Source organism: Fopius arisanus, unplaced genomic scaffold, assembly GCF_000806365.1.
Source record: "Fopius arisanus strain USDA-PBARC FA_bdor unplaced genomic scaffold, ASM80636v1 scaffold00109, whole genome shotgun sequence".
Lineage (NCBI taxonomy): Eukaryota > Metazoa > Arthropoda > Insecta > Hymenoptera > Braconidae > Fopius > Fopius arisanus.
The window spans coordinates 360165-386716 of record NW_011887848.1 but is presented as its reverse complement, the minus strand read 5'-3'; the positions used below and the strand labels follow the sequence as shown (position 1 = coordinate 386716).

Genomic DNA, 26552 nt, shown 5'->3' with positions numbered 1-26552 from the left:
CATCTTGGTGAAATCTAGGGGGTCTCTTTGAACGTAATTTACACGTTCATTCCTCAATTTCCCACCCCTGAGACCTAATTACCGGCCCGGCAAAAATGATGATCTGTCGATTGACCCTATCATTATATTTTTTGAGGGCCTACAGGGGCTGGCATTTAGTTACCCGTAAAACGCGTTTTTTCTAGGGAATTCCCTAGGGACATGTCGGGCAAAAATCCCTCCACCCGGGCCTTATTCACAGCTGTTTTTCATTTCCCTGTTTGAATTTATGTGGCGCCCCTTTCGTTAGTTACCTGTCCTCTCACAGGAAGAAAGATAACCTGTGGAAATTCTCCAATTTTGCTTATAATCCTTATTATAAATAACAAATTAGTGCTGCCTGTAGGTTAAGATGAGCACTTTGTTCATTATATCTACCTCCTTGTACTTATTCTCGTATGTGATCCCTTCGGTGATTAAATACGTGAGTGCTACAATTGTTTGGTAATCAGTTGTTGTTGGCAATGTTTTGAATTGTTAATTGCTATTTCTTCACATTTTTTTGGCAGATCGTTGGGTGGTTTTTCTCTGAGCCCAAGGGGGAACAAAATTTGCGGAGTGAAATGATCAAATTGGAACAGGAAATGTCGAGTATTTCGATGGTTGATGAATTCTCGAGATACACGAAGGTGCAGAGAAAGCATACGAAACTCAGAGAGGATTTTAAAAATCTAGGTTTGATGATTTTCGGAAATTTCATTGAATTATCTATGATAATCTGAGTTCATCAGAGTTTTATCCATTTTTTATTTATCCATTTATCTCGGAAACTAGTGATTCTAGAGGGAAATTTCATTAGACCTGTTTTATCATCAATTTTATACACTACAAAAAAGTTCTGTAACACTTTCACCCCAGATCGATCGTTCTCGAGATAACTGGTAATTAATAAAAATGTTGAACTAAATTTTGTCACTTCACGATGAATCGAGGATTATTTCTATTTTCTTCTTGTTGATGATTATTTATTTAATATTTGGACTCGCAGTGTCAGTCAGGATGTCGGCTAGGGCGAAGGCTGTGTTATTCTTCACTTATTCAGCTCGAGTCTTCAACGTAAGATGCTTCCTCGACGAAATAATAAATTTGTTGAATTGAAATGATTTTTTTGTTCCGTAGGGACTCGTTATATTGATAATGCTGAAGTTATACAGGACTGAACCTGTGGTGATTTTTCCGAAGGGGATTCTCTGGCCCCTGGACAAAATCCTCAGCTGGCCCAGCACCTACGAGGACTCAATTTCCCTCGCTATGTGGACGGGTCTGTTGACAATAGTCAGCAGAACCACATAAATCTCTCCAAATTCAAATGATAAATAATAAAAATGATAAAATAAGGAGTCGATTAATTTCAACACGTACCTCAATTTTCAGATATTTATTGTTTCTCATTAAAACCAAAGGTAATAGCAAAACGAGTGATGGTACATAAAGAATAATTATAATACACGAATAAAAATGATAAAATCAGTAACAGATTATTGTTTCTCACGAGAATGCATTAGGAAATGTTGAAACTATAATTTAAATATTTTTACGATGAGAAATGCTTCTTTCGAGATTTTAAAAGCTCGATTTGTGCTGCAAACGAGTAAAATTTCACTATTTCAATAATATTCTTGGATTTTACAGTATTCACTGTATTTTTTAAGCACCGAGATCACAACATCTACTGTTTGCTCACGAAATTATAAATTTTTTATTGATTTCAAGATCATTTTTCTAGGGAAATTTCTTTATTTTTTCCTCAACTATTCGGGGTCGAGATAATTACAGTCTTATCGAGACATGAATTATTGGACTTTCTGTTTTTTTTAGGCAAATTCGTAATGCTCTACCACTTCGACAGTTAAATCTGCAATTGTCACAGGTGCCTCTAATGGCAACTCGCGACGAAAAATAAAAAATGCTCATCGAATCGAAAAAAAAAACTAATTTGTCTTCGAGTTTTCTGTGGCAGTTTACGATGCAATTCGAGAGTATCAATAATCCTCATCGTATTCTCACCATATATACTCATTTACCCATAAGCTACCAGTTATTATGAAATAAAAAATAATTAAAAACCTAAAATCATCGAAAAAAAAATTGTAGAAGCAAATCGGAGAGAAAAACGCGAATACTTCACAAGCCGGTGGATCTACGTAAAAGATTACACCTTCTTTGTGGAGAATTTAATTTCCCAGATAAAATGTTTAGTGACATTTTCTCCTCAACCTCCGCGTGCAGCTAGGATTTTGTCTCAGAGTCTGACTTGCGAACAAAACTGAGGTAAAATCGATAATATTTTGAATTTTCATTCTCTCGAGACAACGATAATCACGAAAACACCAGCAAAATGTGATTCTGAGGCTTTCAAATCAGTTTACACTCACTAACACTTTTATAATTTCGTATAACCCATCCTCATGACCTTATATTTGATTTCTAGATGTGGATAAACGTCCCATGACTCGTATTTTTAATAATTTAATATTTAGTCATAAATATTAAATTGATCCAGTAACATACCCACTTTCAACACAGTTATTAATCCATAGTAGTACATTTTTTTTTATCAATTAGGCGATTTCATATAAACGAGAAAAATATAGGTATACAAGACTTAACATTCAAACTTTATCACCATTAATCTTTTATTCTGTTATTTCTATTACTCTCGGGGATAATTGTTTATTGTTTTGAAATGTTAGGACTTTTCATTACTTTCGTGCTGATTTATTATTATTATTATTTTTTACTTTATTTGCTTGGATAGTGGTAATGAGATTTTTTAATGACTTTTGCTTTCGTTGAAAATATGAGCTCCTAGTGATTTTTAATTTTCCTACATCGAGATTATAAGGTCTGTGGAAGCGTACAAGCGACACACACAAACATTCAATTATTTTGACATTATGATACTGGATTACTCGTGAGAATTATTTTTTTTTTTTTTCATTTTTCGTTTTAAGTTTTAATTGAAAAAAAAAACACGATTATCACTTAAACTTCGAGCGAGGAAAAATGTGGGGAGTCTAGGAACTGAGGAGTTTAGTGGGCATTCAATACTGCGATTAACTCCCCAGCTGTGAAGCTATTCAAATTAATTCATGCAATCAATAATTTCAAGAGCAAAAGATAAAGTGTAATAAGTCAACTTGTTCTCTTGGCGATGAGCGAGATAAACCCATCACCCTTTCCCTTCGCTCCTAAATTTCTCAAGTCACCTCCGAGTAGCCGAATTACCTCGAGAACCGGTGATCTCCGAGTAAAATGGTAAATAACTTTTTCATTCGAAATTTCCCGAGCAACAAAAAATATCTTATGACATTTACCTCTAAAATAACTGCCGTGGGAGATAATCGCGTGAGAGCAGAGACTGCGTCAGGACTCCAGTGAATAATTCTTCTGATCGATACGAATAAAATATCATAACGTCCCCCTTTCGTCTTCCAAAAAAAAAAAAAAAACGAGAGAAGAAAACGTATTTTTTCCTCAGAAGTGAATACGAATATGAATAAACGAAAAATAATAGAGGGATACCTTTTACCGATTATATGTCAATGGGAATAGGGTAATGAGGGGAAACTTATGTTTTGGCGATGTCCATGGGAGAGCCAGCAGATGTATTGACTGTTGGTGGTGCTAGAGGTGGTACCCCAGGGCTCACAATAGTTGGGGGAATTGCTGGCTTTACAAATCTGTCCGAAGTGCGTCTACCTGGGGCTGGTCCTATGTGAGCCTGATACATCGAAAAATTTGAATAAAAAATTTTATGCATTCGGAATAACGTGGAATTAATTATAAACTCGAATACATACGCCTGCTGGTGGTGGAGAACTAGAAAATGGTATCATCATAGTCTGACCACAGGCAAAGCATCGATTGGACGTGAAGCTATCACGAGATGTCGAACCAACGACATTGACACCTGGACTGAGAGGTCTTGATGAGCTTGGAGATGGATTGTATGGCACTGGACTCGATACTGTGCGATTTCTAATATTGCTACCAGACATTACGATTTCGTTGTAGTGACGTTCCTCCTCCATCTCCAAACTATTGAAAAAATAAAAATAAAAAAACATTGAGAAATACCTGTGGATTTGATTTTAATTGCTAGAGTAAATTACCTGGACTCAGACTCTGACAGATGTCTGCAAAGTGCCTCACGGCGTTCAACCTCCAGCTGCAATTTCCTCTGGAGTCTCAAATTCTCCTCACGAATATGTTTCTCCTCATTGACGTACCGTTGCATTTTTTCGGTATCTAAAAATACAAATATTGGCATTCCAGTTAAGAGAAGATTTCCCAAAATAGCTAGAGAGAGTCGAGTGAATGCGAGAAGAAGTAAACAGCTGTTTAGATTGAGCTAGAGGTTTTTAAAGATCGATGGATAAATTAATTAAAATGGATAAATGAATAATTAAGTTAGATTAAATGGAAAACGACATGAACTCACGTTCTTGTTGTGAGATTAGAAGTGTATGTCGCAATCGAGCCACTTCACTCCTCAGTGTTTGTATGTGAGTGCTGAGATTAGTTGCTGTATCACCATTATTGAGATCCCTGGGTGATGTTGGATCAGATACCGGCTGATCCAGCTTAATCTGTAACATGCGTTTCTCTGCCTCCAGCTTATCCATCCTCTTCCACAATTTATTGACAAGTGCCTCCTGCTCCTGCTCGAGTGTGTTCTCCAGCTCAACCTTTTCCCTCCGCAGCTGCTCCAAATTGCTCTGCTTGGCGAGGGTCTCAGCCTCCAGTTTCTCGATTTTCCTCATCAACTTGTTCACCAGGCACTCCTGCTCCTGCTCCAGCGTCTGCTCGAGCTTGCACTTCTCCTGGCGAAGTTGATTCAACTTTCGGGATAAATCGTTCGTCAAACATTCCTCCTCCTGCTCGTAGTGGTGGGCCAGGGTCTCCTTCTCCTTCTTCAGGGCTTGGATTTTCTTCAAGAGAGTGTTGCTGATGAACTCCTCTTCCTGCTCTGCCTTCGCTTGCTGAAATACAAAATTTCCAGAGTTTTTATTCAATAAATTATTTGTTCTCCATTGTCTGGTGCTTTCTTTTTTTTTAATTGGAAAGTCTTGATCGTTTTGCTTTTAATTGATCATTATTATTAGTATCGTCATCAAATTCAAACTCACGATGATGACAGAGGCTTGTCGTAGCGAACGATTTTCCTCCTGGAGTGCCTTAACCCTGAGCTTGTACGTCTCCAACTCAACCTTGAGGACACGATTGTGCTGCTGAAGTGACTCAATCCTCTTCTGCAATTGTTCACGTGTTACCGGCGAGGGTGGCATCATTATTGGGCCACCATCAATCGAGCTCGAATCACTCTCCGATGCGCTATCACGGTCAGCCATTTTATTTCAAAAAAAGGAAAACGAAAAATTGAAAAAAGGGGCGCAATGTCGTCTACGTTATGCGATATTATTCCGATTATCCCGGGATACGAGGGCTCTAACGCATTCCACTTTACTCGAAATACAGTCACTCCAGTTTTCACAATTTATTGGAATTATTTTTGGGGAATCACAGTCATTACTTGCCCGGGAATTACAATAATTATGCGACACTTTGCGGCACAAACATGTGGTCGTTGCTGCGGGTTCTCTAACGCCAGAATGGATCAGCTGTTTGGTACCTTTCGAGAGTTCAGAGTTGAAAATCAACCTAAAATGTACCTCGTGCGCACTAGTCGTGATTTTGTTCGATGCACATTCCAGCGACGTGGGAAAATTTGAATTTTTACCAATTGTTTAAAGTTAGCTTACAAACTATTTATCGTGTATTCTGTCTTAAAAATCGATATATCCTGGAAACTATTGATTTTAGAAAAAAATGTTAGAGGATTTTTTTATCGGAAATTTAATTAGCTTCAAAATAGATTTTTGATTTTCTCGCATAGGACTGACGATTCTCGAGATAAATCAATGATTAAGGAGAATATTTAATTCAAGTCTCATTTTCACTAGATTGTTAATTAATTTTTTATTATGAATTTTTTTATTTATTTTAAAAGTTGCCAATTGTTGGAAAAGTAAGGGCTTATCTCCACCCTGGGCTACGGTCGTCTGGTGGGGATTCCCCTTAGGTAGACCGGTAAACATCAACATCTCGGTGTTGATATAATTATTTTCATTTTAATTATTTATAGTAGATTAGTTGAGGATGCAGAAGGAAATACAGGATCTCGTGGAGAAGTCGTTGAAGAAGGCGAGAAGGCTGAGGGCGGCGGGTAATTACGGTCATGCATATGCTCATTACACTGCTGTCGTGGAATTGGCACCTGACAGAAGACCTGAGGTCGAGCAGGAATTTACTGATGTCCTGTGTACGTAAACAAAACCTCTTATTAATTAATAATAACTATTCTTCTTTCTTGCACTGATCTCAACAATGTCTTGATTAGTCCCAATTATCGGTGAATATTTTTGAAACGGAAGGAGATACCGAAATTTTGATATGAACCTTTCTGTTATACCGTTTATAGCTCTACAAAAAAGGTATTCACGAAAATTCCTGTATCTCTGTTCATTTATGAGATATTGACCAGTAACTGAAATACTTGTTATTTAATTAGATGTTTTGATTTTTGTTTCGAATTTATTTGACTGTTGATTTTTTATCAGGCAAGTGGGGAATGGATTTGGAGAAGGTTGACTTTGAAAAGACTGTTCTGTGCTACACTAGATCTCTGGAGATTTTTTCGGAGAATCCACGAATGCTCAATAATTGCGCTGCACATTACCTGAGGTACATCAATAAGATATCAATAACATTCTTTTCTTTCCGGAGATAAGGTAATTTGTGGTTTTATTTTCTAGAATTTAGTTCATTATTTTAATCATCCGCAAGGTGAATTTGAGATGACAGGTTGGTTGATGGAATAATTAAATTTAAGAAAAGTCAGTCCCAAAAAATATCAGATCAGCTCCTCAGGCTGATCAGCTGCTGATCTGCCTACAAGTTGAAACAAAAAATAAAAAAGCCAACTCGTCTTTGACACCCAGAAAAATCTCTGTCTCTTCTTCTAGACAAGACTCCCCGAGAGAGGCTCTTCCATACCTAAGACGTGCCCTATCGGTCTCCCCAGACTTCCTCCCCGCCGAGTGGAACCAGGACTACGCCTATAACCTGCTGATAGACCGTTGGCATTTTCCAATGCTGAACGATCGAGTCCGAAACACGAGATACGAGAGAGCAATCTCCAACAAAATCTCCCAGGGCTACACAACAGTCCTAGACATCGGTACAGGCAGTGGTCTCCTGTCCCTCTACGCCAGGGACTCTGGAGCCCTCCGGGTGTTCGCCTGCGAGCTCTCAACAGAGATGTCCCTGATCGCTGCCAAAGTCTTCTCCAGGAATAACAGCAATGACATAACACTCCTCCCCCAGCACTCAACAGCCCTCCAAGTTCCTAAAGACATCATCCAGAGGGTAAGGCTCATCGTCACGGAGACCTTCGATGCTGGAGTCTTCGGGGAACTCGTCCTCTCGAGTCTCATCCATGCCCACGAACACCTCCTCGCCGATGATGGAATTGTCCTCCCCATGAGAGCAACTGTCTTCGCCGCAGCTGTCGAGAGTCCACAGATTCGTTTCATGTCGTTTGTCACAGCCAAATCCGATGTCACCCTGAATTTCACAGGGATCGATATCTACTCCGATAACAAAAATTACGATGCCATCAGCCTCAAGCAGGAGGAGACACTCTACATGACAGATCCTGTCGAGGTACTTCGAGTGGACTTCAATAATTTGACTCAACTCAAGGAACTTCACACTCAGGGCATGAAAAATATTCATTCAGTCAAGGTGAAGAGGAATGGAATGATCGACGGTGTTGTGACGTGGTTCAGGCTTCAACTCGATGAGGAGAATATCCTGGACACCTCGGAGGAGGACTCATGCTGGCAGTTCGCAGTATTCGCTGACAAGCCAGTGAAGTGCCAATTGAATCAGGAGTTGAAGATCGTGACAGAGTTGTGGCAGGAGAAATTGCACTGCATCTACGAGTTCCCAAAGGAGAGCCCCGAGAACTCAACCTGGAGAAGGTGCAAAGGGTTCTTCTTCATCCCCCAGCATGTCATAATGTTCCTGAATGACGAGGACTACGTCACCGCCATATCCCGAGTTGCCAAGTCCCACAGAGACAACAGATGCCGATTTATCCTGGACGCCTGTCCATTTCCAGTTTATGGGTTGGAGATGCTCAAGTGGAATGAGGATGTACTGAGGGTGTACTGTTACGCTGAGACTGAGCAGCTGGGTGAATTGATCCTGAGAATCGCTGATCAGAGTGGAATCGACAAGGAGAGGATCTGTATTGTCGAGAGCATCGACGAGATAGACAGGTGTTTGGATGTAATATTCAATCACAATTTCAGCATTCAAGGGGAGATCAATGACTGGAGTGAACCCAGTTTGTACGACGCCCTGAGACTCACCCTCGCAACCGATGGCTTTATGCTCCCCAGTAAGATATTTCTCATCGGTCAGCTCGTACACTCCGAGGATCTTCCCAGGATGGTGTTCGTTGATGACAATAATGTTCAGAGATCACTTGGATCATCTGACTACGTTCTCGGTGAATTTGTCAATCGTTACTCCTGCAGGCAACGATTTGATCTTGACTCCACACTCTATAACTACGAAGAGGTCACCCAGGAGAGGGTTCTCGTCCAGATTGACGAGGGCAATGCCACAACTGCGGTCGCTGATTTTGGGATAATCCAGGGGGATGTACTTCCCAATGTTCTCATCTGCTGGTACACTATTCATCTCGATGATGACAACTGCATCAGCTCCAGGAGAGACAACTCATTCATGAATCATTCAGCTATTGTACTTGGGGATGATCTCAAGGGCATTGTCCAGAGGCGCGAGAATGTCAGATTTAAGGTCTTACAGATGAAGGGACTTACCAGGGTTACTCTCCTTTCGTGAAATGTATGGGTGTAATAAATGTTTCTATGTGATTTTTATAATGTGGATTCTTTATTTAACATCCTGGTGCCAATGATTTAAATTTATGGAGGATTATTGGGGAGAATTAAAGTGGATTTTTATAAATAATAGCATAGAGTTCTAAATAATTTACTTCAATTTTTTAACATTACCTTTGGAATTTTTTTCGTAGTAAAAAATAATCTAGAAATTATAGAATCTAGAGACAATTCAATTAGATAAATAACTGCATTTATTGATTAGTTGGATAATTACAGAATTGAGGAATATAAACGGCTGTAATAATTAGAGCCGATGTAAATGGAAAACAATTCAACTATAATGAAATGATATTGAATCTTGAATTGGTTAATGAGATAATTAAATAAATTATCCACGGGATAATCACGAAAATATCTGTTCCTCATAATTTGCTCGTTGTACCGTTGCCGAAGAAGGAGAGGACGTGTGGGGCGACTCTCTCCGGATTATTATTATGGACATCGTGATTGCCGTCGACGTGGACGAGGGTTAGGACGTCTGAAAATTTTTTCGCGTACATCATCACCACTGGGAGTTTGTTCACGAGTCCGAACCAGGAATTCTTGGCGACTATCACCATCACAGGAGTCCTGAGACGCTTGAGGAACTCGAAGTTCTGGCCCTCTACGAAGTAAAGGCCGACGTGAGCTCTCATCCTGACATCCCGGTTGTATCTGTATTTGTCCCCAACTTGAGTGACAGCTCTCACAATCAGGGCTTCAGCTGCTTCTCGAGACAGGCTGAACTGTCTCTTGTTCATTATTGCATCGAGCACCTGACCGAAGGGTCATTCATTATTTTCCTTATTTTTTCAATATATTTTTTCAATACATTTTTTCAATTTCATTGCAAATTAATTGCAAATTACAGCAAAAAAAAATAAAGCAACAACTCGATTGACGTCATTTTCGAGGGATATCTCCGGATCTGAGGGAGATACAGAAATTTCTATAATTACCTTTCCTGTAGCTCTCATTTTGTTCTACCGAAAAGGTCATGATAAAAATTCCTGTATCTCCCTCCGATCCAGAGGTATTAAGCGAGAACGAAATTATTGAATTAATGAACCTGTTCCCTGGTGTAGAGAGTTGGTTCCTTCCTCTGGAGGTCGAAGAGGGTGGCATCAAAGACGGTTTTCAGACGATCGGGGACTTGCTCGTACTCGTAGGCAACGGGGATGAGGGAGTCGACGGTGACGATCTTCTGGAGTCGACCGGGAAAAAGAATGGAGAACATGACTCCCAGTGTTCCACCGAAGCTGTGCCCTATGTAGAAGCAGTTCTTCCATTTCAGCTCGTTTAGGACGTACTGGATGGTCAGGACGAAGTTGAAGAAGTCCAGGTTCATACCTTGGGGGAAGTGCGAGGAGAAGCCGTGCCCTGGGAGATCGATGGCCACGTAGTGGAACGTCGGGGGGAGGAGTTGAATCAGACGAGTAAACGAACCTGCGTTGTCCTGGGTACCATGGACCAGGAGAACTCCTGGCCTTGAAGACAATCCCCAGGACAACGCCGACACGTGACCCCAGGGCACCTGGAGGGTGAGATCGGTTGGGACCATCCTTAGAAGCAAAAAGGTTATAACGTTTTTCATCATTTTTATTTTCTAATTAGAAATAATTCTTCAATTCACTAATTAGGAAATGAAAATCATTATATTATATACAAAAAAAAATCTGAGGAAATTTAGAGCGTTTTTTTTTATTTTCTGGATTCGATTTTTTCTCCATGCATTTTTATTTTATTTATTAAATACAAGAATCATTGGAGATTATATAAAAAAAATTAGAATTTCATTTCCTGCGAATTTAAGATGCGATTTATCAATTCGACAGTTGGAGAATTTCAAATGGTTCAGCGGGAATTGCAGTTACATTTTTTTTTCTCAACATTTTTGCGGTACAGGTGGGATATGGTTTTTTTAATGTTTGTGGGAACAATTTGAAATGGTCTGATAATTTTCGACGAACCTGGTTGCTGGGGATATGGGTCCTGTCGTTTATGAGCAATAATAATTTTCTTACTTGGTAGCAATTCAATTTTTATATCTGCGTCGTGAATATCGCACAAACTGTCGATTGGAAACTGAAAGTCACGTATCAGGCACATAACATCTTCGAGGAGGCGGGGGATTTTTTTTTTTGAATATCTAATTGACTGATTTAATTATTTTTTCCACAGTCGGCAAGGCTATCCTTATCATTACACGACCAGTAATTCCGCATCTCATAACTTTGGAGTTGAAGTTAAAAATTATAATGAAAAAATTTGAAAAAGTCAAAGTTCATTCAAATCCATTGGCTCACGATTTTCTAGTCAAAGAAAATTATGAATAAATTATGATACCAATTTTCTCATTAAAAAAATGATGGAATTAATAATCAGGGACTAATCACAATTAATTTCGCATGTCATTCATAACTTTTCAATTAAACTTGAAATTCCATTAAAAAAAAATCCACTGAGGAAAATAAAGACTTCCTGAAATTGAAAAGCACCTACTTCCCAAAATTCCAAAATACCCGTAAAAAATAGAATCGAAAAAAAATTGAAAATTGAAAAATCCCAAATGAAAAACGAATGAATTTTCTGCGAAAAAAAGGCCTAACAAACCCGTAAAGAATGGAGTTAAAGAGAATTCAAATTTCCCGCGATTTCATGAAAACCATCCGCGACGCCGGAAATCCGAGGGGCTAGAAAGAGGGGATGAAGCGGTGAACGCGTGAAGCTCGATGTTTTGCCCAATAGTTCGACCAGTGGTGCAGTGCTCTCAAAAAAGAGTAAAAAAACGAAAAGCCGAAAAAAAAAGAAAATATGAGAAGAATTCCAGTGCGATAATCCACGAGTCGGCCCACAAAATCACCGGCCAATAATGTATCTGGAATTGATCGTGAAGAAGAGTATGAAGTGCAAGAGACACTGGTTGCGGTAATAGCAAAAGTAATAACGGATGGAATCGCTCGATTAATCCGTCAGAGACTCTTTGTCATGGACATGCAGGCACCGAACGGTTCGTAAACACATTCATCACATAATCCCATTAAAATAATCACCAAAACACTTGAAACACCCCCCACTCCCACAATTACCTAATTTTTTCTATTTTTTACCCTCGAATTGACAGTTCGTATGACTCGGAGGCCTGTCCCGACTTTCCCCCACCCCTGGAAAAAGGTTAAATGAACCTGGGGCTCTGTCCGACGCCTGGCGTCCCAAAATTTCCCCTCAACCCCCTGTTTTTGTTAGCCCCAAATCAAAATCACAAAAATCACCAAAATTTCGTCTTTTAACATTTTTCTTCACCTCAAAAAATTTTCCAATCAATCACTATCTTCTGGTCTCTCATTCCATTTCTCTGTCGACTTGAAAATACTGTTATCGTCACTCTAATTACGAGTATTTCCTCGTCATTAATGACACTGATTTAATCAGGAACATCTGATGGATTTTTAGATTAGTTTGAGAATTACGAAACAGATTCATAACGCTGGTTGATTCGAGGGGAGAGTAATCACAATTCGTCTAATTAAATGAATGATATTTTTAGTAATTCGGATGTAGAAATAGTTTCTGTAAACCCTTGATTTGTTGATTTAATTTATAATGTTTTGGGATTATTTTTTTCGGGGGAGAATAGGCGAATGGAATTCAAGGAATTGCGTTTCTGTCGATTTTTCACGGAATAAACGAGAGATTCTCGGATCGTTTGAATGTCCCGCCGCTGATAATTATAAATTTCATCAATTGTTAACAACAATTTTTTATAAATTCCACCTCAATATTCTACCTCGATATTTTCGGTGAAAAAAATTTCAAAACCAGTCGAATGTTTGGAGCGAATACATGAGGAACAAAAAAAATACGAACAATTAATTGAACAACGATAAATAATAGATAAATTAATTAATTACTCGATAATAAATGACGAAAAATGCAGTTCTTGGATGATAAATTGAAGATATTGCCACTCGAATATGTCTCCCCCAATCTTATGATTTTTAAATTATGATTTAACAAATTATAAATTTTAATTTTAATTAGGAATGAATGTTTGTGTGAATCCAGTGTACGCCTCCATCCCTGGTATTCCCGAACTGGGAATGGTATGGATGGGTGACATGATGGTCCATGGTGAACCTAGTCACGAGCTAATGCTGGATCCACGACAGGCTGAGAGTCCATATTTCACTCATGGATCCCATGCATTTGATAATATTAGAAATCATCAAATGGCACAGACAACAATGGTCAGATATATGCCACAGCAATTTACTAATGATTGCTCGGAAACTGAAGAAACCATGGAGCCTCCTGATGGACAAGACATGCATCAGGTAAGATAGTAAAAGTGGAAATTCCCAGTGGTTCGTAAATTACACTATTTTATTACCTCACTACCTTTTCCTGGGATTTATTATCGACGATTTGACTCTCAATGACTCTATTGATTTACGGCGAGGAAAAGGGATCGCACATTTTATTGCAGATTTAAAGAAAAAACCTTTTTGTTAATACTTTTATCGTCAAATTGATAAACAAAACTGAACTTATCGATTCCCTCTGAATTTTTATGAATTAAAATGATTAATCACTTGTAATAAATTAATGCATTCGTTCTTATTTCAATTTTTCTATAATAATTCAATTATTCGTGTTAAATATGGGTTTATCTATAAAAGTAGAGGTTTTAAAGGAAAATATGAATAAATATTTTTCCTCGGAAATTCAAAGAAATACAAAAAAGTACCTCATCATTTTTTCGTTGAATCAATAGTTTTCGGGGTAGAAGGGAATTAAATAAACGAATCGAATTGCAGGAGTACGAACCCCAGCAAGATAATCCAGAAATGAGTGAGTACCTCACCCTGGACGATTACATCGAGGAAGAGCAGATGGAAATGGTAGTGAACAACGCAGCAACCCAGACAACCCAATGCTGTAGAAATCGTAAAATCAAGCCAATAAAGCATCCAAACCTAGTGCTGAAGACCCCAATAGCTTACCAGCCCCACACAGATCTCAATTTCATTCCAATCCGCAAAGACGGCATCGCAGTATGTGAAAAATGTGGTGCAATAGGTGTGAAGCACGCATTTTACACAAAAGAGCGTAGATTTTGCAGTCGTGCATGTGCCAGATCGTCAGAGCACAACAGCACCAACGCAGACTCAACGAGAAGTCCATCACACACATCAGACACATCGACGAGCTCAGATCCACCAGCAGAGACACCAAATCCTCCAAAGCCATTGATAAAAGAGACAAAACCCAAGAGAAGCGACGAGGAGGACTCAACAATCTCCAACGACTGCATTAAACGTGAAAACGAGATGGAGGAAGTGGTTAATGAGCCAGTGATGCCTGATGAGCTTCCAGTGAGACGAAAAAGAACAGCTGACATGGCTGGCAGCTACGACTGGACTCCCCAGCTCACTGAGCCAGGATTCTGTGCTGCACCAGTCTCTTGCTTCAAGCACGCACCAATATCAGAGATATGGGACAACATAACAGTGGGAATGAAAGTCGAAGTGGAGAATACTGACTGCGACGAAGTGTGCGAGGCATTTCCCGACTCATTCTGGGTTGCAACAGTTCTCAGGATCTCGGGTTATCGTGCTCTACTGAGGTACGAGGGCTTTGGCCACAACTCAGAGAAGGACTTCTGGGTATCCTTGTGCTCCAATGATATTCACCCAGTGGGATGGTGTGCCACGATTGGCAAACCACTCATACCACCAAACTCAATATCCAACAAGTACAAAGACTGGAAGGACTTCCTCATGAGACGACTCACAGGTGCTAGAACACTTCCAACAAATTTCTACAACAAAGTCAATGACAGTATGAAATCGAGATTTAGGTGTGGCCAGCATCTGGAGGTTGTAGATAAGAATCGAATATCGCAGGTTAAAGTGGCGACAATTTATAAAATCGTGGGTAAACGTCTTCATGTGAGATATTACGATTCATCCCCAGAGGACAATGGATTCTGGTGTCACGAGGATTCACCTCTGATTCATCCAGTGGGATGGGCTAAACGAGTGGGTCAGTCACTGGATGCTTATCCTGAATATCTGGAGAGAATTGATACTGGGAGGCTGTCTCAGGATGATGCCACTGAGGGCCTCTTTCATGTGCCAAAGAATCATCATCTCGCACTGGGGTACACGTTCAGGGAGGGAATGAAGATAGAGGCAATTGATCCACTCAATTTATCAGCCATTTGTGCTGCTACTATCATGCAAGTGCTCAAGGAGGATTATATCATGATAAGAATTGATAGTTATGATGAGGACACCAGTGGTGCTGATTGGTTCTGCTACAATGTCAGTTCACCTTGTATTTTTCCTATTGGTTTTTGTGCACAGCATGGGCTACCTCTGACTCCACCCAAGGGCTATGATCCCACAGCATTCACCTGGGACAGTTATCTCAGTGAATCCAATACAATTCCAGCTCCTGTACAGTTGTTCAATCGAGATGTACCTCAGCATGGATTCGTGGAGGGGATGAGGCTTGAGGCTGCTGATCTCATGGATCCCAGGCTTGTCTGTGTTGCCACGATCACGAGGGTCATTGGAAGACTCCTCAGGGTGCATTTTGATGGATGGGAGGACGAGTATGATCAGTGGCTTGATTGCCAGAGTCCTGACATATATCCTGTTGGATGGTGTGATCTTGTTGATCACAAACTCGAGGCACCCAGGATAATCGTTAAGAGTGCTATTAAGAGTCCAAGTGTTAAGAGCCCTAGGGGACTCAAGCGTAAGGCTAAGAGGAAAGTCAGAAAGGGAAAGGTTGTGGGGAAGAATATTCTCAGGCACAGTGAGAGACTTGGGGGACTCAGGGGTAGGGGTAGGGCTGCCAGGGAGTCCGGGGAGGAACTTCTGCAGGTGGAACCCCCGATTGCCACCAAGATCGAGAGGAGGGATGTCGAGAGTCTTCCTCAGGAGGTCAAACGTGAACCTGAACCTGCTGAGGAACCTGGGGGGCCTGATCAGATGTTGCCTAGTCCCACCAGTGGACAGGGGGCTGGTGAGGTCGACAAGGAGGTGCCCAAGAAGGAGAGGACTGCTACTTCTTATATTAATGTGAGTTTTTTTTTAATTGGGAAAAATTCCTATTGTTCTCTCGATATTTCATTTTCAATTAAATTTTTTATTTTTAAATCGAAATTCATGAATTGAATTTATCAGTTATTTTAGAAAGGGAAGGTTTTAGGAGTTAATTAATTAATTGATGTATTGAGTAATGACATTTTTAATTGATTAATTTGAACTGGGGGATTATGAAAATTCAGGGGAATTTGTTGTGGAGAAAGAACTGTTGGAATTACTACATCAACGGATTTTCGACATTGGTTTTTGTTTTTGTTTACAGGTGAATACAACAAGTGGAAAATACATTCCCAGAATAGCGGATGGTTGGCACAGAAATACCGAAAATGGTGACTTAGTACCGAACGAGTGGAATGTATTCGATGTTGCCCAGTTTTTACGTGTCAATGATTGTGCAACGTACTGTGACAATTTTAGCAAGCGTAAAATTGACGGTAAAACATTACTCACATTAACTAAGGACCAAATCATAGATCTAACAGGCTTCAAGGTTGGCCCATCATTGAAAATATTCGATCTGATACAACAGTTGAAAATCAAAGTTAATCCAGCTCAGGAAAGGTTAAAACTAGGACTGAAAAAAATATTATAACAAAGATAGAACATTTAGAATAGTTTTCATTTTGGGTACTTTTCGATTATTCGTCGTGGAATTATCCATTTTTTTTTTACGTAGGATAGACATCATGGAATAAGATAAGGCGTGTGACTACAAATAAGTGAATAATTGCGTATTTTTCTTTGATTTTTCCACTGGGATTGTTTTTCTGAAGGCAAATATTTGTTAGGGAAGTGACTTCAGGTGGATATTTTTGGTTTAGATTGAGGGTTCCAATGTTTCTCGTGAAGTGGAGGTGCTGAGAGAATTGTTTTCACGTTATTTTCCCCCTTTCATATGAAAATTTCAGTAAACAAGGGGTAAAGCACGACAAATTGAAAGGTCAATTTTTTAATTGTCCATTTATCTCGTAAACTATCAATTTCACATGAATACTTCAGAGGACTTTCTTGAAGCTTATGCAATTTCTGGAAATAAAAGTTCTCTGCTGTTTTCTAATGAAATCGATGGGTTTCGAGATAAATCGATAATTACAAACATTTTCAGTTCGAATCATCTCATTTTGTCACTTGGTTGCCGATTGGTTAATTAATGGTGAAATAAATATAGTGCCATTGAAATGAACTGAAGCAATAGTTAATTGAGCTCGAGCTCTCTTCGTTTCATTTCATTACTGACATCTCGAGGTGGAAAAAGTGATAATCCCTGGCTTTTCGATCCATAGGCACTCTCCAAGGAGTCAAGAATTGTTTTAAGGCATTTATCCGAGTAATCGTTGTAAATATGGGAATAAGAATGGCCTTGTAATCTACGACCTTGTAAATATTATATCTAGTGGCAGTTAATGCTGAAGTATGCAATTATTGAGAGCCAATGCAGCACTTAATATTCAGTCCGATAGATTTTAACTCGTAGGATTTAATGGAAATGTGTGGAATTGTTTAGTAGTGGAGTGGAAAAACTCGTCGAAGTATCTCCGTAATGAGTGATTTTAGAGGAAAAGTTGTGGGACATTTCTCGTAGAGAAGTTCGTTGGCTACGAAAAAGTTATCTTCATGTTTTTCTCTGGATTCAGTCGTTTGGGAGATAATTACGCTTTTAAGCGACCACAAATCACGAACAGGTGAAAACAAACGATTTTCAATCTGTTGGTAATTGTTTAATTGTCTCGATTCGAGTGCACTTTATTTATTGGGATCACGCCGAGTTTATTCCACCGTAGGACAGTTATTTTTACACTGGTGCATTACTGCGACTGTACAGATGCAATAGGATTAAAATTTTTCAAGGAAATAATCGAATTTATCATGGATTTCTGGTCGAATTTGTTTATTCCAGAACCTCGTGAACAACAAAATAATGAATAATGGTTGATTAATTAATGGAAGGAAGATCTGAAACATAACTCGAATTTTCATACAAAAAACAGAGAGCTCAAGGCAATTAAATCTCTATCTCGTTCTTAAATCATTCAATAGCCAAGAGGTGAAGGCTGAAGTCAATGTTTCCCAGTCAAGTTTTCGGGGAATATTTTGAAATCACAGAAGGATACCGAAATTTTCATCAGGACCTCTTCTGTAGAGTAGAATGAGACCTACGAAAAAGGTTTATACAGAAATTCCGATAACTCTTTCAGATTCTGAGATATTCACCGAAAACTCCGATAACTCGACTTGTGAGGTTTGTGGAAACTCGTGGAAATCGTGAAAATTGCGAAAATGATGTATTTCTTCTGTCCTAAAATAGATTTCCAGGAAAACTTGATGATTTTTTCACCTCTTAAGCTAATGGTTTTATTTTCCACGGCAATAATGATCTTATTTACGTTGAGGAGAAAGTGTACGGTATAGAGTACATTAATTTGATAGTAATAATTAAAATCTACGTTAGGGTATGATTAAGGTGAAAAATTTGTGCAAAAAATATCGAACAGATTGAAATAAAAAAAGGGCAACCAAAAATAACTAGGGTTGGTCATATCTGTGGGCAGGTGTCTAAAATAATTTCTCAATTGGAATAAAAATGTGAGAGACTTTCATCAGAAATTACGCAAAATCACGTATTCTACGTTACGTTAAGTTACTCCTCGATATAATTTACAGTAAATGTTTAATGATTTATCGCTAATAAAGACAAATGGCAATTACGTATTTTTATCCGATGGCAGAGTGAATTCAATAGTGGAATCTCGCAGTATTTATGAGAAATCGTCTCGTTTCTTTTTCAGACTCTTTCTGTATTTATGGTTTTATAAATGAGGAATACAGGAATAAATGTTTTACACGCAGAATTTTTCGGTTTCGGATTTTTGAATTTTAGATTTAATATTTCCATTGATGGTTTTCATAAAATTTTTCATATTTTTTTTGAGTTTTCGGGATTTTTTTTTTATAATGGAGAGGAATGAGAGGCTAACGGCATCTGACAACTCCGGATGTCTCGGATTTCCTTCTTTATCGTTTGAAGTTTATCCCAGATATACCACCGGGCAACAATTGTTGTTCCGGTGATCAATTTTTAAATACCACCCCCCGATGGTTTATCTTTTGCTCTCGACTAAATAATCAATATCTTCTAATTAATTGAAACTGGCAATTCTCTTAAAAAAATTGATTTTCCATTCACAACCAATTTTCTCCTTTTATTCCCAAATTCAATGATTAACAATTCCCATTTATTTGTTATAGAAATTATTTTAAAAAACTGGAAAATCAATTAATAATCCATCACCCTAATAATCATTCCCAGATGTCTACAAATATTTATTTACATCTATACTAATATTCCCTATCATTCAAAAACCATTAAGAACCGAATCAACAAAATAATCACTTGATCACAAATTATGTTCGAAATACCAATAAAAATTGCATTAATAAAATCTTAAATCTTCCACACAAACAAATCTATTTTCCCCTACCTTTCCATCAAAAGTAATTAAAATATAATTATTCCCCATCTCCATTCATATTTTTTTAATGAAAAATTTTTGTTGCAAATATTTTTGGTGTGAAGACCCCGAGGTGGTGCGTAAGATTGAAAACTCGTGAAATCCTCGGGAGAAAATTGGCGTAGGAAGTGCGCAGTGCGCACTGCGCACCCCAAGAACTGGTCTTTCTCGTATTTAGGAGGGGGAGGTTGATTTCGAGAGAGGGGCGCTAGTGGGGATACCTGTGGTGGGGATTTAGTCGGCGTTAGTGATGGGCGGGGCCTTCGACAGCTGGCAGATGTTTCCCGCGCGGTCGCACCTCAACGTTAGCGTAAAAACACGCGACAGTCAAGTAGTCCCCAGTCGTCTACACCATTTCACTAACAATAAGCCATTCCTGATTGTTTTTATCAGTTAATTTATTGTCGTCAGAGACTCTCCACCCATTTATCACGCGATTTTCTCAAAATTTTCATAATTTTTCCGACTTTTTCACCACAAACGATTTTCGCTGCTCAGGGGAGACGCCTGGAACAACGCACCCGGGGTAATTTAGCTTATTTCATTTTACTTTCACGATATGAACGTTCTTCTATTTTTTGGGTTTACATCCTTTTGCCGGCTTTGTTCGGATTTTTATTTCTGAGAATTCTTTGGCGATCGCTTTTTGTTTTGTTGCTCGCGGGGCGTTGGAGGGGATTTTGGGACTTTGAGGTTATTTTTGGGATTGTTGGATGGAATTCTGGATTCCGTTGGGTGGGTAAGATCGCGAGTTGGTCTTTGTTTTCCTTTCTTTGTCGTACCTCGGTGCTGTAATAAAATGTAAACAAGGTGACTGTTTGTTTTGGGAATTCTCGGTGAATTGTTGAGGACGTGACAAGTCTGTACTTGAATTTTACTTTATTTGCGGCTTGTGCTTGGTTTATCGGGGGTATTCAGAGGGCTCCAGGATTTTTAAGTGTTCGGGGCTTAATTAAACCGGTATTTAATCCTTTCTTTGTTATTTTTTTATATGAAATAAAATAAAAGCACACAATAAAGTGGGTGGAAATACGAGGCAAGTGCATGATTCGGCCATTTTTTATTATTCGTCGTTCCGGAATAAAATCAAGGGCTAAATAATATTTAATCGAAGGACAATTGATATTATTCACAGGAAGTGTCCATTTTGTTCATCAGTCTCTTGGATTTATTTTTCGTTTGTTATTTGGGGAATCGGTTGAGGAAAATTAGAACAACATGTCTTTTATTTTTAATTCTTCATTCAATCATCTCTGGGTAATTTCAAACAATGGAATGAACATAGCATTAGTTATAGGAATTAAAAAATAACAATTCTCAAGTCTGTAAAATAATAAAAAAAAAAACAGAAAGAAAAAATAATACAAAGTAAATTGAAAATAATAATTATTGCAATAATTATTAATAAAAAAAGAGATATAAAAAATATTGATTATTTAAAAATAAATGGAAAATTTCGATTATCATGCGAAAAAAATTATTATTATCAAAGTTCTTGTTAGTATTAGTATGAAGTAGATAGATTTTTTTTGAATTGATGAAATATTTGATTTGCAGGTGGTGGCCGGTGAAAAATGTGAGCTCGTCAATAAAAATGATGTAGCTACAGCCCTGGCTACCGGCGGCGGAGTGATATCCTGGTGATTCGCGTCGGGCGAATTTCGCGGGGGCCCTCAGCTGTTTCCCGCCAAAGATCGCCATTACAAAACGCGTTCGGGCGTTGTGTTGTGCGCCGCCGGAGTGGCTCTCCCCCGTGGATTAAATAATCTCGGTTACGCGCCGAAAAGGAGAAGAAAAAAAAAAAGAGAAAACAAAATTTACCATCGACTTTGTGCTTTACGAGATAACCAACAAGACTGTTTATTTTCGTTAAATTTTTTGTTTCTGTATTTTACCGTCACATTCAAATCGCGAGGTGGGGATTTATTTCAAGTGAATCGGTTGGTGTTGTGCGGCGCTTCCTGGCGCCCTGAGGGCACGCCAATACGGATCAATTCCGAGTAATTGACCCCTGGATTAATTAAAAAAAAAACCGAGTGAAGTTGAACATTTGAAACTGCTTAATAGACCCAGGTGTTTCGGATTGCAAGAGTTATTAACTTGAGTGCAGTGGATAGACCGAGAACAAGTGAAAAAATCATTTTTTTGGGATTCAGTGGAGGAACAGAATATTGACGATTTTTTTTTTACCACTCGTCTTTGTAGTTGCAGTTGTCCAATATCTTTGGAGAATTGTGACGGGTTCTTTTCTTCTTTTCTTTTCAATTGGTTGTTGGAGAGTTATTTCGTCGACGACGAGCTAGTGAAATTTAGTGAAAAGTGGGTGAGGAACGACGAGATATGTCAGTGTTTGGTGGTGACGAGAGGATTCTGATCGAGGAAATTGTCGAGACTACCGAAGACCAGGAGACTGAGTTTTTCGGGTGAGTTTTTGAAAATTTATTAAACACATCACCAGGATTTCTCGGGGTTGGATAAATATTTTTCGAAGGATTGAAATTGGGTTGAAAATTGGCTCAACACTCGAGAGAAATTTTCCTGGTGATTTTGGTGCTGACGGGTTGTCACTTGATCCCGGATATCTCCCGTTTCAGCGATGCGATTTTAACGTGTCAGAGGTCATTTTGAAGTCAAAAAATTCCTTCGAAACGAAACTCAAGTTTTTCAAATTCACTTGAGCCGTCTTGAGTTAGCGTCCCCTGGAATGAGCAATTTTTTTTAGGGAAAGAGAAAGAAATTTCTTTTTCCACTCTGATTTTTTGTTCCGTAATTTTAACGACTTCCGGTTGTTCCCCCCGGGGTTTATCAAGTCCCAGCATTTTCCCTTCATTTATGGCTGAGATAAAGACGATTTGCTCGGGGTTTTTGCAAATTTTATTTAAAACGGGACAGGCGATAGTGACGTAATGAGAGTGACGCGGTGGGAAAGGCGTATATCACGGTATGACGGATGATTGTGTCTTTGGTTTGCCCTCCCCCCTTCGGGGATCAGCTGTTGGAAGCCGGCCCGACCACTTTTCCCCCCTATCAAACATTTCCTCTCATTATTTTTCATTTTAAAATTAGATTTGCGAAATTTTTAACAATTGAGAATGGAAATAATCACGCGAATTCAACATTTCCTCCGGCAATTGCCCCTTTGCGAAGCCAACGCCCGATTATTCTTCAATTTCTCCCATCCATTTCGCGGAATTATTATTCACGTGATCACAAAGCCATTAAATCAAACGAGCTCGGAGAATTTTTTCTATTTTCACAGTTTGGCAGAGGGTAGAGGGTCGATTGAGGTAATTGGTGAAATTTCAGGGGATATCTCGGAATCTAGGGGAGATAGAGAAATTTTTGTGGGGAGCTTTTTTGTAGGTCTTGTTGATCTCGGATAAAGAGGTCATGATAAAAGTTTACGTATCTCTAGTAGATCTCGAGATATTCGCAAAAAAACAACGCGATTTGTTTTCCTGTTTGGGGTTTGAGTTGAGGAAAATATCGATATATCTCGGGAAATGTGGATTTTAGAGGCGACCGTCATCAGACATTTTTCCTTGTAAATTTAATAGGCTACAAAAAATTTACCCAGAGTTTTTACCTGAAATCAATATTTTTCGATATTTCACTCAATTACGAAAAACATTCAAATATACATTTCTCGCATTTTATCGCGTGAGTAGATCGAGCCAAAAATCTATTCACCAGAGTAATGAAAAATTGGAATATCATCCGCGAAAAAAAAAACAACCACCCGCTGAATTCAATCGACACGGCTAAAAGGTGTATTGAAATGGTGGGTAGTAAATAGGCCGATGTACATGACTGATAAAATGGTAAATGCATATGGGAAAATCGTACACTCTGAAATAGCGAAACTTTAATGCGAAAAACGAGTGGACGTCGGGTACGTCAACCTGTCAGAAAAATATAACACGTGTTTTTCCGTCTTCTACCCTAGTGCACGAGTTTAATTCACTTGGTGTCTCTGATCAATCGCGTGCTATTTTCCCCTGCTCGTGACAATCCCAAGTGCCTGCGAATATTCAGGTGCACAGGGAGGACAGTTGGATATATATTTTTTTTCTCTCTCTCATTTTATGCTAACGGAATGAGGAAAGTTGTCTTTCGCAAAAGAGCGGCCGAGTGACCGACAGGCCGACTGGCGTGTGTACGATGTTACGTAAAGCCGCGTTTTGTTGCACAATAATCGACTTCTATAAATAACTCGAAGCACGCCGGCCCCTACACCTCCCCCTCGACTTCTTGTTTACAATCTTTTGAAACCGGCATGGGTTAGTGAGAATACAGCACTCGGGAAATTCCTCGTCAGTCAATTATTCGGAAATTCTGAAAGATTCGGGGAAATGGAGGATAATATGGTTGTAGTGAAAAAATCCGACTTTATTGCATTCAGTGGGAAAAGAAAATTTTTTGGTACTAGTCAAAAAATTCGACTTTATTGCACTCTACGAAAAGTCTCGGCCAACTTTCGTCATGTAGAGAAAATGGGATTAGATACACGTGTGAAAAGAGGATTTTATGGTACTAGGGAAAAAAGTGCCATTTTTCTAATATCTCTAATTGATAATTGAATATTAAACAGATTATCCATTGAAAAATTAATTATTTGGAACACAAATAATTCTCATTTTTTTCGCTCGGATTTATGAGAGCGAAATGCGATGACGAATGATAAATGAAAAATTCATAAATTGTTACGATTCTCTGAATAAATTCTTCAGAGAAATCCGATCAATCGTTGGATTGCCGGTAATTATGAGTAATTGCATAAACCGAAGGCGCCATTTTGCTTCTGTGAAGAAAAATGGAAATAAAAATCAATTCAGTCATCAGAGTGAATATAATTGATTTCGCTAATAAAAAATTCAGTAACAAAATATCAGTAAACAAATATACAATCGATTTTTATGCCTGTCGAACATCGATCAATCAGAACTCGATCATCAGAATTTACCACTGAGTTATTTGAAAATGGCGCGCTTTTGTTCCCTCAAACTTCACGCTACACATCGACCAATCAGAATCGATATCCGATATAAACCGACTTCACACCGTAGTTTTTAAACCTCCAATTTTATCATCGGGTTTTTCCCCGGGTTAATTATTCACCATGAATTATTCAAAATTATTTCTCTATCTCGTGACCCAAATTATCCACTTTTTTGACGCGAATGTTATTTTATGATTGGCGTAAATAAAAATTATGGTACGCTGATTACGAATTTTTCATTTTTTATTTTAGTCGCCGGGGGGGAGGGGGGCATAGGTTTATGCTGATTGAAGAAGTGATTAATTAGATTTGTTTCGGGCTTATTTTTTTTTTCAAATGTTTACGGAATGATCCGGTGTTTTTTCCAGTGCAACCCCTTGCGGTTTGTTCAACTGGTGATATGGGTTATGCATTTATTCATCAGCATGAGCTGACGTTTTTTCGCCTCTTTTTTTTTACTAGATAAAATAGTACGCAAGTGCGCATACGTTAGGTTTTATTGCTGTGATAAGAAAACCGCAGGATGAATGGGGGAATCACGAGTTTGGAATTATTTTTAGCGAATTTCTCTGGGGGAAAATAATTGGATAATTAATACCGGAAATTGTGGATTTTTTTTTATTCGACTGGATGTTTTGAAAAAAAATCATTCAACCCCTAGAACTTTTCAACAACTTGGGATTAACGATTCACCCAAACAAACATGTCCAAAGTTTCAACCCCTTTGAACTCCACAAACGAAACTCTTGCCTGAAGTTATTTTTTTTTTTTTAGTTCTCCGTTAGAGCAAGTTTTACCCAAAGGGAATAATTCTAATTGACTCGATTCGACGGAATAAACGTCCGTAAAGTTTTCAAGTCGGTCGCTATAAATTACTGACCACCACAACTCGACTATAAAGTCATAATTAATTATTATAATTTATTTATGAATGTTGTGAGTTGTTTTGGGAGATTATTATTATCTGATTCGACACACAGGACACTTGCGTCTAATTGGGTTAATTATGAATTCTAATTTTTATCTGGTTGGAAAATTGATAGATCAGTGATAAAGAAAATTGTTCCTGCGATTTTCCATTTTGCTAATCACCTGGGGCGCCAGTTCACGTGAAAATCTGACACTTGTGAGGAATCGTCTGACAATGCGATAGAATATAATATTCGATTTGTCACGTGTCTCTTTGATTTATGTAACCGGTGCGATGGAGTATTGAGGGAATAGTTATTGAATTTGTAAATAATTGTCTTGAGACTGGAGATGTCTCAAGGAATAAGTTTTTGCGGATTATCAGTAGCAGATGCATTTGATGCCTCGATTATGAGATTTTCTGATTCAATTCTCTCATTTTTTTCATATCTTTGAAATTTATCAAAATTTGTTTTCTCATCATTTTTATGTTTTATTATCTCCTATTATCATCTACGCTACGAATACATTTGAAATTAACAATTGCTTGGTGGAACAATTCAGATTTCCAAGAAAATAATTTTCCTCTTGAAAAGTCATAGATCAAATTGAATAGAATAAATTCTCTCGTCCTCCCCCAGTATAAATTGGATGAAAAAAATAATAAATAACTGATAATAGAAAGCAAATAGTACGTCAAAGTGGAATATCGAATTTTTCCATTTGAAATTTAAAGGGTAATTTTCTCAAGTGGGTAAAGGAAGAAAATGGGCTAGTATCAGTGAGACTGAACTGGAGAATCAGGGGACCTCATTCATACCATTTATCGCATCGAGAATTTACAGACTGTATACATGTTGTTTTATTTCTATCTTCATTCCATCAGCCAGACTATTTTCACCGGGGGTGGGGAAATAGTCTGAGATACGAGATGGGGAATACGTGTGTGGGACGTTGCACTCGTGCATCACGTGACTTTTTCTTTATTTTTTTTTTT

General features: G+C 38.5%; 6 protein-coding genes across 14 annotated transcripts in view; 4 read left to right on the top strand and 2 right to left on the bottom strand.

Moving 5' to 3' along the window:
- The first annotated feature begins 182 nt into the window (after window positions 1–182).
- On the top strand, window positions 183–1376 carry LOC105271427 (tail-anchored protein insertion receptor WRB). The gene is made up of 4 exons (XM_011312980.1): window positions 183–463; window positions 549–714; window positions 1028–1095; window positions 1159–1376. Exons 1-4 carry the CDS (start codon window positions 392–394, stop codon window positions 1330–1332), a joined length of 480 nt encoding a protein of 159 aa, XP_011311282.1. The 5' UTR covers window positions 183–391; the 3' UTR covers window positions 1333–1376.
- Window positions 1377–1402: 26 nt separating this feature from the next.
- Window positions 1403–5674, bottom strand: LOC105271426 (coiled-coil domain-containing protein 6). Of its 2 annotated transcripts, XM_011312979.1 has the most exons (6): window positions 5172–5674; window positions 4484–5024; window positions 4155–4290; window positions 3843–4080; window positions 3565–3763; window positions 1403–3470 (listed from the first exon to the last, which is right to left on the bottom strand). In XM_011312979.1, exons 1-5 carry the CDS (start codon window positions 5391–5393, stop codon window positions 3611–3613), a joined length of 1290 nt encoding a protein of 429 aa, XP_011311281.1. In that variant the 5' UTR covers window positions 5394–5674; the 3' UTR covers window positions 1403–3470; window positions 3565–3610. The 2 variants fall into 2 exon arrangements, with proteins under 2 accessions (XP_011311281.1, XP_011311280.1); XM_011312978.1 differs by having other exon boundaries at window positions 1403–3763.
- A 392-nt stretch (window positions 5675–6066) lies between these two features.
- On the top strand, window positions 6067–9017 carry LOC105271425 (putative protein arginine N-methyltransferase 9). 3 transcript variants are annotated; one of them, XM_011312976.1, is made up of 4 exons: window positions 6067–6124; window positions 6191–6364; window positions 6663–6786; window positions 7068–9017. In XM_011312976.1, the coding sequence occupies exons 2-4, from the start codon at window positions 6202–6204 to the stop codon at window positions 8977–8979; spliced, it is 2199 nt and encodes a 732-aa protein (XP_011311278.1). In that variant the 5' UTR covers window positions 6067–6124; window positions 6191–6201; the 3' UTR covers window positions 8980–9017. The 3 variants fall into 3 exon arrangements, with proteins under 3 accessions (XP_011311278.1, XP_011311277.1, XP_011311279.1); XM_011312975.1 differs by lacking the exon at window positions 6067–6124 and having other exon boundaries at window positions 6125–6364; XM_011312977.1 differs by lacking the exons at window positions 6067–6124; window positions 6191–6364; window positions 6663–6786 and adding an exon at window positions 6856–6906.
- A 197-nt stretch (window positions 9018–9214) lies between these two features.
- LOC105271423 (serine hydrolase-like protein) lies at window positions 9215–12406 on the bottom strand. 4 transcript variants are annotated; one of them, XM_011312971.1, is made up of 3 exons: window positions 12324–12406; window positions 10090–10582; window positions 9215–9796 (listed from the first exon to the last, which is right to left on the bottom strand). In XM_011312971.1, the coding sequence occupies exons 2-3, from the start codon at window positions 10579–10581 to the stop codon at window positions 9404–9406; spliced, it is 885 nt and encodes a 294-aa protein (XP_011311273.1). In that variant the 5' UTR covers window position 10582; window positions 12324–12406; the 3' UTR covers window positions 9215–9403. The 4 variants fall into 4 exon arrangements, with proteins under 4 accessions (XP_011311273.1, XP_011311272.1, XP_011311271.1 ...); XM_011312970.1 differs by lacking the exon at window positions 12324–12406 and adding an exon at window positions 12110–12184; XM_011312969.1 differs by lacking the exon at window positions 12324–12406 and adding an exon at window positions 11045–11321.
- Window positions 11617–18984, top strand: LOC105271424 (polycomb protein Sfmbt). Of its 3 annotated transcripts, none has more exons than XM_011312974.1 (4): window positions 11617–12030; window positions 13240–13354; window positions 13838–16111; window positions 16401–18984. In XM_011312974.1, exons 2-4 carry the CDS (start codon window positions 13250–13252, stop codon window positions 16728–16730), a joined length of 2709 nt encoding a protein of 902 aa, XP_011311276.1. In that variant the 5' UTR covers window positions 11617–12030; window positions 13240–13249; the 3' UTR covers window positions 16731–18984. The 3 variants fall into 3 exon arrangements, with proteins under 3 accessions (XP_011311276.1, XP_011311275.1, XP_011311274.1); XM_011312973.1 differs by having other exon boundaries at window positions 13086–13354; XM_011312972.1 differs by having other exon boundaries at window positions 13062–13354.
- A 1546-nt stretch (window positions 18985–20530) lies between these two features.
- LOC105271437 (pancreas transcription factor 1 subunit alpha-like) overlaps window positions 20531–26552 on the top strand; it is a 16612-nt gene continuing 10590 nt past the window's right edge. Inside the window, exons 1-2 of the mRNA XM_011312990.1 lie at window positions 20531–20683; window positions 21205–22070. Coding sequence (XP_011311292.1) covers window positions 21988–22070 — 83 coding nt within the window. The 5' untranslated portion in view covers window positions 20531–20683; window positions 21205–21987. The remainder of the gene's footprint in view (window positions 20684–21204; window positions 22071–26552) is intronic.

Excerpts from the sequence above, each read along its gene's own strand:
- LOC105271427 (XM_011312980.1), top strand. The coding sequence starts at position 392 with ATGAGCACTTTGTTCATTATATCTACCTCCTTGTACTTATTCTCGTAT. Across the intron at positions 715-1,027 it reads AGAGGATTTTAAAAATCTAG|TGTCAGTCAGGATGTCGGCT; the intron begins GTTTGATGATTT and ends TTGGACTCGCAG. Across the intron at positions 1,096-1,158 it reads ATTCAGCTCGAGTCTTCAAC|GGACTCGTTATATTGATAAT; the intron begins GTAAGATGCTTC and ends TTTGTTCCGTAG.
- LOC105271426 (XM_011312978.1), bottom strand. The coding sequence starts at position 5,393 with ATGGCTGACCGTGATAGCGCATCGGAGAGTGATTCGAGCTCGATTGAT. Across the intron at positions 4,291-4,483 it reads TCTAATCTCACAACAAGAAC|ATACCGAAAAAATGCAACGG; the intron begins GTGAGTTCATGT and ends TTGTATTTTTAG. Across the intron at positions 3,764-3,842 it reads GTTCTCCACCACCAGCAGGC|GCTCACATAGGACCAGCCCC; the intron begins GTATGTATTCGA and ends TCGATGTATCAG.
- LOC105271425 (XM_011312976.1), top strand. The coding sequence starts at position 6,202 with ATGCAGAAGGAAATACAGGATCTCGTGGAGAAGTCGTTGAAGAAGGCG. Across the intron at positions 6,365-6,662 it reads GGAATTTACTGATGTCCTGT|GCAAGTGGGGAATGGATTTG; the intron begins GTACGTAAACAA and ends ATTTTTTATCAG. Across the intron at positions 6,787-7,067 it reads TGCGCTGCACATTACCTGAG|ACAAGACTCCCCGAGAGAGG; the intron begins GTACATCAATAA and ends CTCTTCTTCTAG.
- LOC105271423 (XM_011312971.1), bottom strand. The coding sequence starts at position 10,581 with ATGGTCCCAACCGATCTCACCCTCCAGGTGCCCTGGGGTCACGTGTCG. Across the intron at positions 9,797-10,089 it reads CTCTCTACACCAGGGAACAG|GTGCTCGATGCAATAATGAA; the intron begins GTTCATTAATTC and ends CCCTTCGGTCAG.
- LOC105271424 (XM_011312972.1), top strand. The coding sequence starts at position 12,009 with ATGGACATGCAGGCACCGAACG. Across the intron at positions 12,031-13,061 it reads GGACATGCAGGCACCGAACG|GAATGAATGTTTGTGTGAAT; the intron begins GTTCGTAAACAC and ends AATTTTAATTAG. Across the intron at positions 13,355-13,837 it reads ATGGACAAGACATGCATCAG|GAGTACGAACCCCAGCAAGA; the intron begins GTAAGATAGTAA and ends ATCGAATTGCAG.